A 15073-nucleotide genomic window follows, 5' to 3' on the forward strand; every position below is an offset into this window, starting at 1 on the left:
TTTTTTTTTTTTTTGATTTTTTATTTTTGCGCCTTGCGCCTAAGGCATGAATGGACCCTTGCGCCTTTTTTTGCACCTTGCACTCTTAAAACACTGGTTCTACTGCAATTAGGATTCTTCCCCCTTCTCCAATTCTTTGTGATTTTGGTGATCAACCCTAGATATGCTACAAGGGGTTTTAGATCCACCAAAAAATCCAAGAGCTGGGCACTTTTGAGGTCTTCGATCAGCCCTTTAAATCAACATGCAGTTGGCTGATCTAGGGCTGCATGATCAGATGGGAGGCATAGAAAAGCTCAAATCCTGCTCTGATACCAAGTAGAAATCTGCAGAAAGAAAAACTGTAGAGAAAGATGAAGAAAAGAGGTGGTTTTTGTGAGAAGAGAGAAGAAGAGAAATAATGGAGATAAGAAAGAGAGAGCAATCAAATCTGGCCACCCCCTCTTATTGTTATTTATACTTTTAAGTAAAAAATATGTACAAAGACCAATATGCCTTTATAGGGTGGCTAACACAAAAAACTCAATAAAAATACTTAAAAACACCACTCTAAAGGGTCCCAACAGGTGTGCTGTGGTCCCCACTCCCTAACTAAACAAATAATAAACAAATTAACCAATAAATCTGCACATAATAACCAATAAATTTGCACAAATTCCTCAACACATGGAAATATAGAATTATCAGAAGATAATTGCAGCAGCTAATTAAATACTTGGGTGCCTAGATTGGCAAATGGATTAGCAGATAGGTCGGCAAGGCAAGGGGTGGGCAGAGAGCATTTGTATTGGGGTGTCATTGAGTAAAGGGAGATCTATTTGTAATATCAAAGCCTTGGGTTGTTAGCTGAGGCTAACCACTTTCTGCACATCTTTGTATCAACTTCTGTTTTTCAGTAATAAAAACAGTATACCTCTTTGTATGAATTCATGTTACAAATAGTGTATTCATATCAAAATACATCCTCTCATGTACACATTTTTTGCCATATGATACCTTATACACAATTACCTTTCTATCTATCTTAACTTGTAAAATTTCTTATTTGTTGCTTATGTTTCTATGCACAAGAGTGTTATTTATGCTCAGTATGGAAAGAGTACAGATACATACAAAACAATACAAAATACAAGGTTTTGCACTCTACATATTTGTATTTATACTCCTTCCAAACTGAGCCTTAATAGGAATTTACTTTATCACTTCAATTTTCTAGAAAAGCTTGATAGTTCTATAATCATGCCTTAGAGGCAATGCTTATTTTGATTGGTAAATATGTTCAGGATTATTACATGAAATGCTTCGGTCGGCCAAGACAGGAGACTCAAAATCAACTTGGAAGGTATTTTAGAATTACAATTATGATTTTGGTGAGAAATGAGTGTATTGATGCTTATATAATCCATTTGTTATGTTGGCAGAAGTGCATTTTGTTTCTTTTGTTAGTGACAGATTTGCTAGAGATCGGGATTCTGCATTTTTTGCCTAAATTAGTTAGCTATGCATCATTAATTCATGTTCAGCGCTGGTTTCAGGGTCTCTATTGTATACCTGCAAGAAATTTTCTGTAGTACTTGCCCATTCATTCATGATTTTAGTTTCACTAAGCAGAGCACCCTTTGTTATGCATGCAAATACAGATACATGTACATAACAGGATGGCTAAGGTTCACATCGGAAACTAATGGCATGAGATCTAGAAACATTGTGCAGTGCTTTCCACTGAAAGAAATGGTAAAAAAAGAAAAGAAAAGAAAGGAAAAGAAAAAAGAACTCCTGTTTTCACTAATTTCTGGGGTTCACCATGTTCAATATGGTTCCATCACCTGGCTATGTTTAATGTAAGACTTATTGATGCATAAGTTTTGAATTGTTGATAAAAATTCATAGCTTTTGAACTGAACAAGTTTATGATAATTTGGTTGTTAATTCAATTCTATAGAAAATTATTGCCAAAGGTCCTCTATTGCAAAATGATGTTGAAATAAATTTTTCTTTATTTTCTTTTAGTTGATACATAATACAGTCTGTTTCTGCCTTAACATGATTTCTTTACTTCTGTGGCAACTACCAAATTTCTGCTCTTAAGACCTCATGTTTCTACCAAAAAAAAAAAAGAAAAAAAATCTTTATGTAATTTATTATGGTTTGGCTGTTATTACCATGCTGATTTTCACTCTATTGCTTGGAGAATCATGGGACAACTCTGCACTTTTCATTTCTATGAGATCCCTGCTATACAAGGCTAGTCAATTTTAACCGATGACAAACAGGTATTGATCATGGACAAAGTTACTGTCAAGATCATGTCTTATGCTTGCAAGATGGCTGACATCACAGAGGAAGGAATATCATGTAAGCAACGAAAGGCATTATTTGAAAAATTTTAGACTTTAATTTTCTTCTTAGATATTGATTTATCTATTTGATCCCAAGGCATGTTGTTTACCCACCACCACTTCATGTCTATTATTTGCTTTTAGAAGATCATAATGAATCTTGAGTTGACCATCTGTTTCCTAACTTTCTTGTTTTCTCGTCTACTTTTTTGTTTGACAGAATTGTAGATTTCAGTTTCTAAAATTTGTTATTGTATCTTAAATCATAGAGAAGGGTGGATTGAATTGGATTGTGAATGACATTGTAAATCTAAGTTTTTTTTTCTATTTTTCTTTTCTCTCTCTCTCTCTCTCTCTCTCTCTCTCTTTTTTAAAGTTTACATTGCATATAGAAATAGAAGCTGGGTGGGACCAGTAACCAAGAAACATGTCCAAAAAATAAGTGTGGCAGGAATGTGAATAATGAGTGGAAAAACTAGCAAGGATAGGATAATAAATGGACATACTTTAAGCCTAAGGAACCTAGTGCTCCAGTAGGTAATTAAATGAGAGAAAGTAGACTAAGATGGTTTGGGCTTGTGTAGAGAAGACCATCTACAGCACCAGTAAGAAGTGATCTAGTACAAGTTGACAGGGCTAGGAAGCTAGGGGCAGACCAAAAAGGACATGGGTTGAAGTAACGAGGAATGATATAATGGCCCATAGTTTAACACTGGATATGACACTGAACAGAATGGAATGCTGGAACATGATTCATGTAGCTGACCCATACAAACGGGTCAGTCTTAGATGATGATGATGATGATGATATGGCACTGAACAAAAACGTAATGGTGGAATAGGGTTCGTGTAACCGGCCCAATATAGGAAAAAGGTTAGATGGTGATCGTAAATCTAAGATTTTCTGTTGTTTAATAGTTTTGTCAAGAACAAAAGTATTAGAGTAAAAAATTAAATAGAAAACAAAATGATTTTGAATCATTTGCTATCCCAATCCACCATATTGGAGCTGAAGAAGTCGTGGGTGTTTTTGGTAGGGAATGAGTCTGTTGCCTGGTTCCAGAACTTCGTTGCCTGGCATGAAGGATGTGGAGGAGGTTAGGGAAGTTTGAAGCAAAAAATCTCTTTTTTGAAGTGTTCAGAGTTGGTGGGAAGGTGTCTTTGAAGATTAGGGAGCTGAAAGTCGTGGTGTTTTTGGTAGGGAATGAGTTTGTCGCTTGGTTCTAGAACTTCGTTGCTGATGCCTTGTTTGGGGGTTGGGGTGCTTGATGTTTGGGGACCTTTGGTTGGGTTTTGGTTACTTTCTGTTTCCTGTAGCTCCTTTGTAGGTGTTTTCTCAACACTGTCCCAGGTTGTAATTGTTTGTTTTCTTTTTTAATGAATTTTTCTTTGTACTTGTCAAAAAAAAAGTTTGGACTGGAAGAGTTTTAAGGTGGAAGGAAGAAGATATGAAGTAGAGAGGAGGAATGGCGGAGGTAATTTCATTGCCCTGCTTGAGTGCTTTGGGTAAGGAAGAAAGCAGCTGGTTTGTTTCCCTGAAGGAAGAGAAGGAGAAGGGTAGGCCTTAATCTCTAAGGGTTTCTCTGAGCACCTTAAGAAAGCTTGCATAACAGTCAAAGAAATTAAGATGTCAAGAAAGGAAAATTTAGTTACCAAAGAGAAGGATTTAAGGAAAACTATAATCACAGCAAGAGGAAACTGGAAGAGTAAGACGGGATGTTCAAGAAGGAAAGAAGAACTGGACTAAGATGCTGGTAGCTGAAGTGAAGCAAGAGATTCAGGATTGGTAGAAGATAGCAGAGGTGATAAGTCGAGGGTTAAAGCTCAAGGAAACAATGATTTTAACACCTTTTGAAAAGTGTGAAGCTCTCATTGATTTGGATGAAGAGTTGGAGTTGGGAGCTGTAAATTTACTGTCCATTTATGGAAATATGCTTATTTCAAGCTGGTCCCCCCTGTTCAATGCGAAGTCTTTGTGTGTCGAAGATGGTGTTACTATTAGATTGGTCAGACTTCCTTTCCATCTTTGGAAGCAAGAAGTTTTCATGTCCACTGCTTCAATTTGTGGAGGGAAACTGGTGGGAGTCTTTACTTTCAATTTGCATTCAGCAGCTATACTCAATGATGTGATCCTGGAAGACATACCTAGGATGGTGGAAGTCCGGACTGATATTCTTGTTTACTCAATCTGGATTGCAGCCTCCATTGAAGAAGTTCTTTGGACAGAAGCCAGTAGAGAAGAAGGCTTAGTGGTTGAAGACGATTGGCTTCATGACATAACAGGATTGAATCATTTCAAATTTTCTGAGTAGTTTGTTTTAAAGGAGAAACCTAGGCAAGGTGTTGAAAAAGAGGGAGATAAGGAGTCTTACCTAGGAAGGGTTGCAGAGGTTGCATGCGGTAGTTCTCTTGTGCAGACTATCAACTACAAAGAAGGTGAAAGTCTAGCTCAAAGGATCCAAGGGCTGATGGGGAGAAGTTTTTGAATCCTAGGTTGGAAGCGAGGCGGCCAATCCGGTCTTGTGTTTTGAGCCAGTGCCCATTGAACCAGTAAGGGGAGCTTTAATTCAAACTAAAGTCACTAGGTCAGCTGGTTCTAAACCGGTATCTTCGAAACCAGGAGATCTTGTTCCAAGTAGCGAGGTTGGGCGGGTTGTAACTAGTTGTGGGCCTGATAAGTCTGAAGTTGTTACAAGGTCACATGATAATTTAAGTCAGTTTGCAATGGTGGCGATTTTCGAACAAGATCTTATTTGGAAGTTCCCCTTATGGTTTTTTCAATTGCTCTTCTTTCTACAATATTCTACATCAGACCAAGGTTCAGCCTATATCGGGGGCTTCTCGATACGCCCCTACAGGGGGTGTTTCAGGGTCTCGACCGGTTCAGAGGGTGGATGGACCTTAAACCAGCCCTCCTGAACCAAATTCAAAAAAAAAAAAAAAACTAAAAGAATAAAAAAAATCTGTCGGTATTGCTCAATACGCCACTACTAGTGTATTGATATTTTGAGCCTTGCTTCAGACCTCTAACCTTGTAGGGAACTTTCCATCAAAGGAGGTGTGGTGTTGCCCTGTACCTCCAAAAATTAAGGCTTTTGCTGGGAAGTGGTACTCCAAAAAGTTAGGTGCCGTTTGCCAAGTCTTTTTATAAAGATCTTCTAGTAGCTTAGATGGTCAAAAGACATATTGAGCTTTTGGGGTCTTGTCCTTAAAGACAAAGACCGTTTGGTAAGCGGCACGGTCTACCGGGCTTTTAAAAACGCATTTAGAGGCTATATATCATGCAAAAAGACTAGAAAGCTTCAATTGAAGCTTCCTAAAATTCAATGTTTTTGGTCTTTTTGAGTTTTTCCACACACACGTCTTGTTTTTTTGGATTTTGGTTACCAAATGAAAAAGACAATTTTGGTTTTTTGAGCTTGCTGAAGCCCAGAAGACCACATGGAAAGACTTGCCAAATGCTGCCTTAATACCTTGGATTTATTACAATAGAAGAGGTCAAATATGTGCCTCACCCCAAGGTTCAAAATATCGACACAATCGATACTACCGGCGTATCGACCTGTATCGAGGCTCGTTTTTCCTGTTTTTTTTTAGTTTTTTTTTTTCAATATGGTTTAGAGGGGTCAGTTTAAGGTCCGTCTACCCCCTGATACGATACATATCGACTGATACAGCCTGATACGTATCAAAACTTTGAACCTTGCCTCACCCCATGTTTGTAGTCTTTGCTTGGGTTTTGGTGAGACGATCTCACACTTATTAATCTCATGCCCTTTTGTGTTATTTATTTGGTCTTGGTTGTCTTCTCTCTTTGGTTGCAGGTGGACTCCCAGAATCTCTTGAGCCCAAGAACAACAAACAGTGTCTTGGCATTTTGTTTGAGGTTAATTGTCGTGTGTCCGTTGGAGATACTTTAGGGGAGGTGCAGAATAACAGGGTAGAACACGAGGAGCAAATATGTTTGGAAGATGCAGGTAGGGTTAGAGAGAAAAGCTAGGAGGCCAACATTTTACTTAATGAGCTAAGAATGACTTTGGATTTGACCACTGAAGACTCAGTTTTGATCTCTGTTGTCAGCAACTTGAATACAAAACAAGAAGGAAAAGTTTGCTCCATCGACAATGAACTTCCTCTGGGGCAAGGGGTCTCACTAAATCATCCTACTGTCCGCATAGGTTTTTATTGGCTAGTTAGGGGTGGATTTAGGAAGGAAAGACAAAAATATGTTAGAAGGGAACATTTAGCCTTTGAGGATTGAGACTGTGTTGAGAAAGGCCAAAATTCCAACAATGGACAATTAGTTCATATTACAAAAGTTTGACATTGATTGAAGGCATTTTTTGGGGATGGTCCTTGTAGAAAATTCAAGAGTACGTATAAGAGAAGGTCTTCAAAGACCAAAATTAAAGAAAAGATCTTTGCTGGAAGTTGTGTCCATGATAAGCCAACGTTTGAGGTTTAAATTGAGGATGTGGGACTTCATAAAAGTCAATTAAAAAGTTCCTTGCAAAGAGAGGTGGAGGGAAGGGGACATGAAGTTGGTTCAGGGGAAGACAACCCAGTCATTTAAAAGGCACGCCTAGGCGCACAGGCAAGGCACATTTTAGGGTATGTGCCTCGCCTAGGTCCTAGGCGCACCCCTTTCAAAAGGTGCAGGCATGGTACAAAGGTGACTCATAGAATCAAGAATGCAATATGTTTTACATCACATTAGCTACTTGAACTAATGCAATTGAGGAAAAAAAGAGATTGTGGGTTTTACATGCTTGAAAATGCTTTATATGTTTGTTTTTATTTTTAAATTTTCATTTGAATACGCTTTACATGTTACGTTTATGTATTTTAATTTTAGATAATAGGTTTTTTAAAACATTTATTTCAAATTTTAAGTTTATATATTTTATTAATATTATGCTTTTTTGAATTTTTGCATTTTTTGAATTTTCTGACTTTTTTTTTTATTTTTAACTTTTTTTTTTTGTATTTTCACGCCATACTTCAAAAAGGCACGCACATTGCCTTGCGCCTTAGGAGCAAATTGGCCCTTACGCTTTTTTTTTTTTTTTTGCGCCCTACGCTTTTAAAACATTGAGACAACCTAGGCGAAGAGAAAAAAGGTGAGGAAAATGAGATCTCAGAGGAGGACAATTCTAATGAGGAGCAAGAAGAGGAGGGAGAGTTGTTGGACAAACTAAGAAAGGTAGAAAAGAAAGTAGATGCGGACAAGGTAGTGGAAACTGCTGTTAAGCAAACAAGGCTTTAGGATTTTGGGTGTTAGGAGGGGAAGAATGACAAGGAAGCTGTTCAAGGACCTGGAGGAGAGATATCTCTTGAATGAAGAAAGGTCTGAAGAGGATTTCTGAGGTGAATGTTATTGCAAGGACCAACCCTATTAAAAGGGTTTCTGGGTCTTGATTGGGTTCTGGGATTTGTTTTGTCCTTTTGGTTTTTTGTTGCCTTTGTTTCTTCTGTAATTAAAAAATAGGGATGAAGGGTTGTGTTTTGGTGGGTCTTGGGTGTTATTTTGGGGGTGATATCTTGTCACCTGTTTGTTTATCTCTCTCCCTTCTAATAATAGTTTTCTTTTTATTTATTACCAAAAAAAAGATCCACCACATAATTAATACAACAAAGCTAATCACTTGTGCACTAAATCCTCAAGGTGGTATAGGCAACATTGGCTTCAAAGTCAAGTAACACACATAGTATTTCTTTCTCCTACATATGGTGGAAAATAAAGTGAATTAGATCTATAACAGGGTTTTAAATAACCAAATAATTGTTACTCTAGTAAGGGTTTTAAGAATAGTTCATCGTGTAAACTAAAAAAGTGATGAAACATAGTAATCGTAAAATGCTTTTGTTTTTTTTTTTTTGTTTTGTTTTTAGGAAGGATTCCGTGATAAGATTCAAATTGAAGTCCCTTATTCTTGGGACTCAAGATTACTATTGTGGAGCATATCATAAATTGTAAAATTTTGGCAACTATCTATTGGGATGCTCTGACAATTGTGAGTCGATCGGTTCATTTGATAATTGCGATTGCTGTAATTAGCTATATTACATTGATTTGAAATATCATGAGTCACCAGAGGACATCTTTTCTCATCATTATCCTAACATTGGTTTATCTGTTAAGAGTCTCCATTGAGTTCTAGACAGATGGATATTTTACCTCTTTGTTTTGATTTTTACATGGAAATCTGTACTAAAAATATGTCATTTTTGTGTTTCTAGCATTTGTTTCTTATTAAGTAAACTATTTTTCAAACTTTTCAAATGCTTCTTGCAGTGGTGGAAGACATTTACAGGCGAAGGCAACCACTGCCCTCCTTGGACGCTATTTACTTCATCCAGCCAACAAAGGAGAAGTATTTCCCTTAGCTTTGCTGTTGATATGCATTTTTCTAGTTCCTATTAAAGATGATCTATATATTTGTTTTCTAACATTTACAGGTTGTGTGATGCTTTCCTTTTTCTATCCTTTATGAAGTATTGTAAATCACTTAGCTTGGTCCAAAGTGAATATGTTCCCTTTTTGTTTCCCTTCCTTCTCATGCCACAAAAATTGGGGTACCACAGTGATTCTTAAACAAAATCTGGACATAAGCTATTTTAGACTGCAAAGTAAATTGGAGGAAGCATAACATATGTTGATAAATACAAAATCATATCTTTAGGTCTTATTTGTAGTGAAAAGAGCAATTGCTCTGTGCAGGCAATTTAGTACTTACCTGAATAGCTTATTGACAAGTTTTTTGCTAAGCTCAAAGTTGTTTCATGAATATTTATTTTTGACATCCTCTATTTGTCCAAGATTAAGGTTTAAACATATAAAAATGTATGCAACCAATTTTCTACAATGAGATAACTCACTCAACTCAACTCAACCTTTTGTTCTTTTGATTGATAACCAAATTTCATTTATTTATTTATTTTGATAAGAAATGGTAACTTTCATTAAAGATATTAAAAGGAGAGTACGGTTATCACCATCCAAAGGATGGATGGAAAAACAGAATAAAAGTCTTACAAACAAGCCCAAAACAAAGTCTCCCTAGTAACTCCTTGCTTAGCTAATGTGTCAGCCATTCCATTTGCTGACCTTATTCAATTAAATTGCACCCCAGGTTCCCTTGCTAAGCTAAACATCTCTCTTAGAGGCTGTCAAAGTGACCTTACTCCCAAGTTTCTAGATTGCATCCACCCTATTACCAGCTTGGAGTCTTCTTCCACTTCTAAGTGTTGCATATCCCATTGCTTTGCCAATTTCAGTCCTTGAAGTAAGGCCATGACTTCTGCCCTCAAGGAATCTTCCACCCTAATTGGGTTCGAGTAAAGGGCCAAAACTCTTCCTTCCTAATTTCTGAAGACACCCCCAACTCCCGACGGGCCCGGATTACCTAATGAGCCTCCATCAAAGTTTAATTTCACCCTGAACTAAGACAGTGGTAACCAAACTTCTTGAATTACAAGGGAGAAGGGAGAGGAGACAGCTATAGAGCTCCAATTTCTAATTAAGTCAGCTGAGGAGAAGTCCTTGAAAAGTTGTTGCACTTTCAACCAATGAAGAATCTTGATGGTAATGGCCTCAACAAGTGCTTCTTTGGATTTTTCTTGCCCTTGGAAATTCCTATTATTTCTCTCTTCCCAAATTGACCGAAGGACGGCTGCACTTGTTATTCTCCACATTACCCTGCCTCTTTTTTTTGGTTGCCAAAAGAAGCTAGGGTCAAAGAGATTCAGCACACATGAGGGGGGATTCCATCTGCAACCAAAAAGAGAAGAGAACCAATCTCACAAATAAGAAGCAAAAGGACAAGAAATCAAAAGATGAGTCACCATCTCGCCACTTCTTAAGCAAAGGCAACAGACATGTGGGGAAAGGCACCAATCTGGCCTTTTTCTTTGAAGTACATCCATAGTGTTGATCTTTTGGAGAGCCACTTCCCAGCAAAAAGCCCTAACCTTTGGTGGAACAGGAGTACACCGCACTTGTTTAGTAGGAAAGGAGACATGCACAGTAGAAGGCTGAAATAGGGCATTGAAAAAAGAGGAACAAGAGAAGGCCCCTGAATAGGATTCTGTCCAAATTCTACTGTCAGGTCCCTCCAGATACATAGAAAGAGGAAATGACTTTGGATTTATTTAGCGTAAGAGAATATATTACCGGGAATCTGTTCTTAAGGAGGATGTTCCCAAGCCAAAGATCCTCCCGAAACAGATTTTTTTTTACCTGAGCACAGATCAAATCTGATGAAAGGGCGAAACCAAACTTCATTTATGTATGAAAAAGAATTAATATCAGTACATGATGTACTGAACACCACCTCACCACCCTTTGAAAGAAAAGCCAGGACTGCCAGGTATCATATCAGCTAAGCTGTTAAATGATCCCTGTGTTAATATGAATGTTGCCTGCAATTCCATGGCCAACTATGGGGTTTTTCTTACTATTTTTGAATCCTCTTCCACTACCAGGTTTCTGTAAATAAGACATGGCTAATCTTCAAACCCTGCAATACAGCAAACAGTTATACTCTTGTAGATTTCCCATGGTGAATGAACCCCTGAAACAATAGCCTTTATGTTTCTGTTGGCTTTTCATGGATGCTCCTCTTAAGCTTGACTTGCTTGGTTTTCCCAAACTGCAACCCTCAAAGTTACCTTGATAGGTTAAGGTGCTGGTGGTAACTGAAGAGATAATTGGGATGGATAGGTTTTCTCTGAGGGGAATAGAATTTGTCTTGAGAGGGAGTTTGAGGAGAAAGAAGTGAAAAGAGTTTGTTTTTTTCTCTGCTATTCTCCTATTCCATCATCTTTGTGATTCTCTTGATGTATGTCTTGATCGATTTCCTCCAATCCTTCTTTTTTATCTCCTCAAGCATGCCACATATTAATCTCCAAATCTGTTCTCCTTCCTTTCCTATTCTTCCCCTTTAATTCCTTCATCACATCTTCTCCTTTCTCAACCTCTTCTCCCTGCCCAGCAATATAATACTTCTCTAGTGGTAATGGTTGGGAGACTGGTGAATCTGTCAAGCATGGGAGAGGTGTTAGTATTCAAAACAAAACCAATACACATACCTGGGTGGGAATGATCTAACACAACCCAAAGAAGTAGCAAACTCTTCCACAATAAAAGATAAAAATTTTGATGGAGTGAAAGTTGCCTCTAAATGAATGTTGAACTTTGATGGAAGCTCATTAGGCAACCTAGGCGCTTCAGGTATTGGGGGGGTGTTTAGGGATGCAAGGGGAAGGTGGTGGCATTGTACTCAGGTCTGATAGGGGTTGGGGACTCATTAAAAGCTAGTGATGGCACCATAAGGAATGGGGATAACTAAACAACTTGGGTATCATGATGTGGAGGTGAAGGGTGACTCAGAATTGGTAATTTCTTGGATGAGTAGTAGCAACCCTGGAGCTTGGAGTTATAGGAAAATCTAAGAGAAATTGAGAGTATCACAAAGGAGGTGGGGCAGTGGGGGCCACTTTTAGTTGGGTGAAGAGAACTACAAATGAGATGGTTGATTCATTGGCCAAGAAAGGGGTTTAGGGAATATCTTTTCTGGGTAGAGCTGTTATTTGGATTTATTAGCAATGTAAAGGGTGGCATGGTAAATAAACCCTGACCCTAAATTGTATTGTTTTAATGTATTTAATGTAATCTTGTTGCTGTTAAAAAAAATCAGCCATCCATATTTTTTTGGTAATAGAAATATAATTTATTAAAAAGGAAAAAGAGAGTACAAAAGGGGAGTGACCCAAAATCACCCGATAGAGAAGAAAAAGGGCAACTCCAGCTCTTAAAACAAGAGACCGAACCAGCCGGGACTCAACAATAACACCAACCAAAACTCAAAAGCCTAAAAGACCACTAAAATCATAAACCACAACTACCAAAGAGCAAGCAACTCAGAAAAATTCAACCTCAAAGACAGCACAAACAATTCTCTTCAAAGCCATTATAAAGCAACAACCTCCCTCAAAAAACCAGCACCAAAACCACTCACAATCTTTTCATCCTCTAAATCACTGATCACTAAAAACTTCTAGCGGTTTTCTTGGTTTAATCCCAAAGAGGCTACCTCTTGGTCTATCAAAAGCCTTTGAAACCAGAATGTCTCACTGTTTTCTCTGTTTTTTAAATCTTCTATTCGCTAAAACTTTCTTTCAGTATTCCAACAAGCAAGAGGAATTCTCATTAATTCTTTCCAGTTCCAGCACTGTATTTTTCTTGAATAACTGGGCATCCACCAAAGCTTCGGTCTTTTCGCTAACATCCTCTTCCAGACTAGTAGTTAAATTATTGTGGCCTTCATTGATTAGTGGTGATTGGTGAATGCACATGAAAATTTTCGTCACTCTCCCTAACAGGCAACGCTTAGCGTTCCTCCAGTTCTTTGAACACCCTCCTAGTAAAAGACTGACCTCCCAAAACAAACAAGCCTAGAGCTTTATTTACCTCCACAGCCATGTTTACAACCTTAGTTATATCAACATCTTTGTCAATCTGATGTGTCTCATCTCTACAATCTTCTTCCTCATCTTCCTCACTTAGGCTTCCCTCCTCATCTGATGAAGAAACACCATCTTGACTCCTTTCAACAACAGTCTTTGATAGAGGTCTTGTTCTGTAAATTCTTCTGCAACTATAAATTTTCGATCTCCCAACAAATTGTCTTTTTCATTTAGTTCTTCCCTCATCCTCTTCTAATCTCTTCCCCTCCGGGGTAGGAATTGAGACTGAACAGGACTGTGGATCCTTCACTGATCTTCCCCACCATCCTCAGGGATCAGCACTAGGACTTGATCTGTACTCTCAGAACTCTTCCCCATATTAAACTCAGAGAAAAAGAAGGAAACAAAGTAGCATACTTCCGAAACACACTTTTGCTCCAACAAAATATGACTGAGGGAGATGCACTCAACTAACTCTTTCTCTCCCCAAAGAGCAAAAAGGTGTCTTCCTTACCTTTTCCTGAATGAGGCGATGTAGAGACAACTCCCAGACCATTTTGAACCTTTGTCTATACCAAGATTTCAGCTTATATATGTAAATCCAATAATGCAAGGCTGTTATGGGAATGTGTAGGGGCTGCAGTGAGCTGGACCCTTTGGGAAGAAAGGAATTCATGACTGTTTTCAGATAAGGAAAGAACTAGAGAGGTTGTCATAGAAACCATCATGGTGAGAGTGGTTCATTGGGTAAAGTCTATGGAGATGCTTGAAAAATTTTCAACAGTTGACATCATGGAAAATTGGAAGGAAGTGGTTAGTTCTGATTGTCATAAGTCCATTACAAGCCCTACTTGGTCTCCACCAATGATTGACTACACAAGATGAATTTTGATGGGAGTAGTGCAGGTAACCTTGGTCCCTCTGTTATTGGAGAGGTGTTTAGAGATAGTGAAGGTAGAATTATTGGTCTATTTTATTGCCCGATTGGAGTAGGTGACTTAAGGGCTGAGGTTATGGCTGTCATGGAGGGGCTGCAAAAGGTAAAGGACATGAAAGTAAGAAAGCTGATTCTAGTAGGTGATTCAAAGCTAGTTGTGCAGTGGTTGCAAAAGGAAGAAAAGGGTTTCTGGATTTTTAATAATGAAAAGAAGAGATTCAAGTGGCTGACACAAAATATGGATGTGAAATTTAGTTGGATTAAAAGAACTACTAATAGGTTTGCCAATGTATTAGCAAAACAACGGGGTGGGAAGGAATCAATTGTCTTGGGCTCAATTGTAACAGCAAATTCTTTGTGGAGAATTAAGAAAGTATCTCTACTAATCTTGTAATTATGTTTTTACATTTCTAATGGATTTCTGTTATTGATATTTGATAAAAAATGTAAATCCAATAATGCATGAAAATAACCCTAAATTCTAGTCCATCAAAGTGGTCTCCTAGACTCATAGCTTTATCACATACATACAAGTGTGTGCCAAGATTTCATCTAGTCTAAGCCATCCATGAAATGTACCAAATTAAACCAATGATCTAGTTCATCAAAGCTTGTCCTTGTCCACAATTAAATCAATGGATTTTGGTCATCTATGTCTTGTGTTAGAATTTCAACCTGGTAGGACATATAATATTTGCCATTTACCAAAATAAAACATCACTACCACTTTTGATTTATCTCCAGACCACCACTAGTTTATTTGTTACTTCCATCAGTTCACTTATCTAAACCACCTCCCCCAATCTCAGCCATCAAAATAGCTGCATATGATTAGTGAATTAATTTCGGACATCTAAATGATGTACAAAAGTTTTGGCACTACTGCCTTCCTTTCCACTAATGTACCTGTACCACTACCGCCTTTATTTTTCTTGGCCTCCACAATTGCTGACATACCACCACCTGTTTAATTTCCACTACCACCACCTTGTTCTCTAATCTCCACCACCAATCTCATCAACACCAACAAGAAAATAATAAAAAGAAATTAGTACACCAATACACAAAATGAATATTTTTAGTTTAATAGTGCCTATTTTATAATTATAATGCCAAAAAACAAAGAATAAAAAAGTATTATATAATACATAGTACAAGACTACTTGGCGATTAGGCGAGGCGAGCCTCAAAGGGTGCCTTGTGGCCTAGGCATCGCCTTGAAAACTATGTTCTCTAGCACCAATCTCATCTACACCTTGTCCACAACAGTCAGCCCACTTACATAGGAGATATTTTGTCTTATAACCTTGAGGTGGGAGTGTGAAGAGAA

At 37.9% G+C, this 15073-nt stretch overlaps 1 protein-coding gene across 2 annotated transcripts in view; it reads left to right on the forward strand.

The window, feature by feature from the left end:
- The window catches only part of KEU (Sec1/munc18-like (SM) proteins superfamily), a 57971-nt gene that overhangs the window by 17037 nt on the left and 25861 nt on the right, over nucleotides 1-15073 (forward strand). For both annotated transcript variants that reach the window (XM_088983644.1, XM_088983645.1), the window contains exons 2-4: nucleotides 1284-1342; nucleotides 2274-2355; nucleotides 8635-8713. In XM_088983644.1, coding sequence (XP_088839770.1) covers nucleotides 1284-1342; nucleotides 2274-2355; nucleotides 8635-8713 — 220 coding nt within the window. The remainder of the gene's footprint in view (nucleotides 1-1283; nucleotides 1343-2273; nucleotides 2356-8634; nucleotides 8714-15073) is intronic.

This window comes from Nelumbo lutea, chromosome 4 (genome assembly GCF_056320005.1).
Source record: "Nelumbo lutea isolate HS-2025 chromosome 4, American lotus-T2T, whole genome shotgun sequence".
Classification (NCBI taxonomy): domain Eukaryota; kingdom Viridiplantae; phylum Streptophyta; class Magnoliopsida; order Proteales; family Nelumbonaceae; genus Nelumbo; species Nelumbo lutea.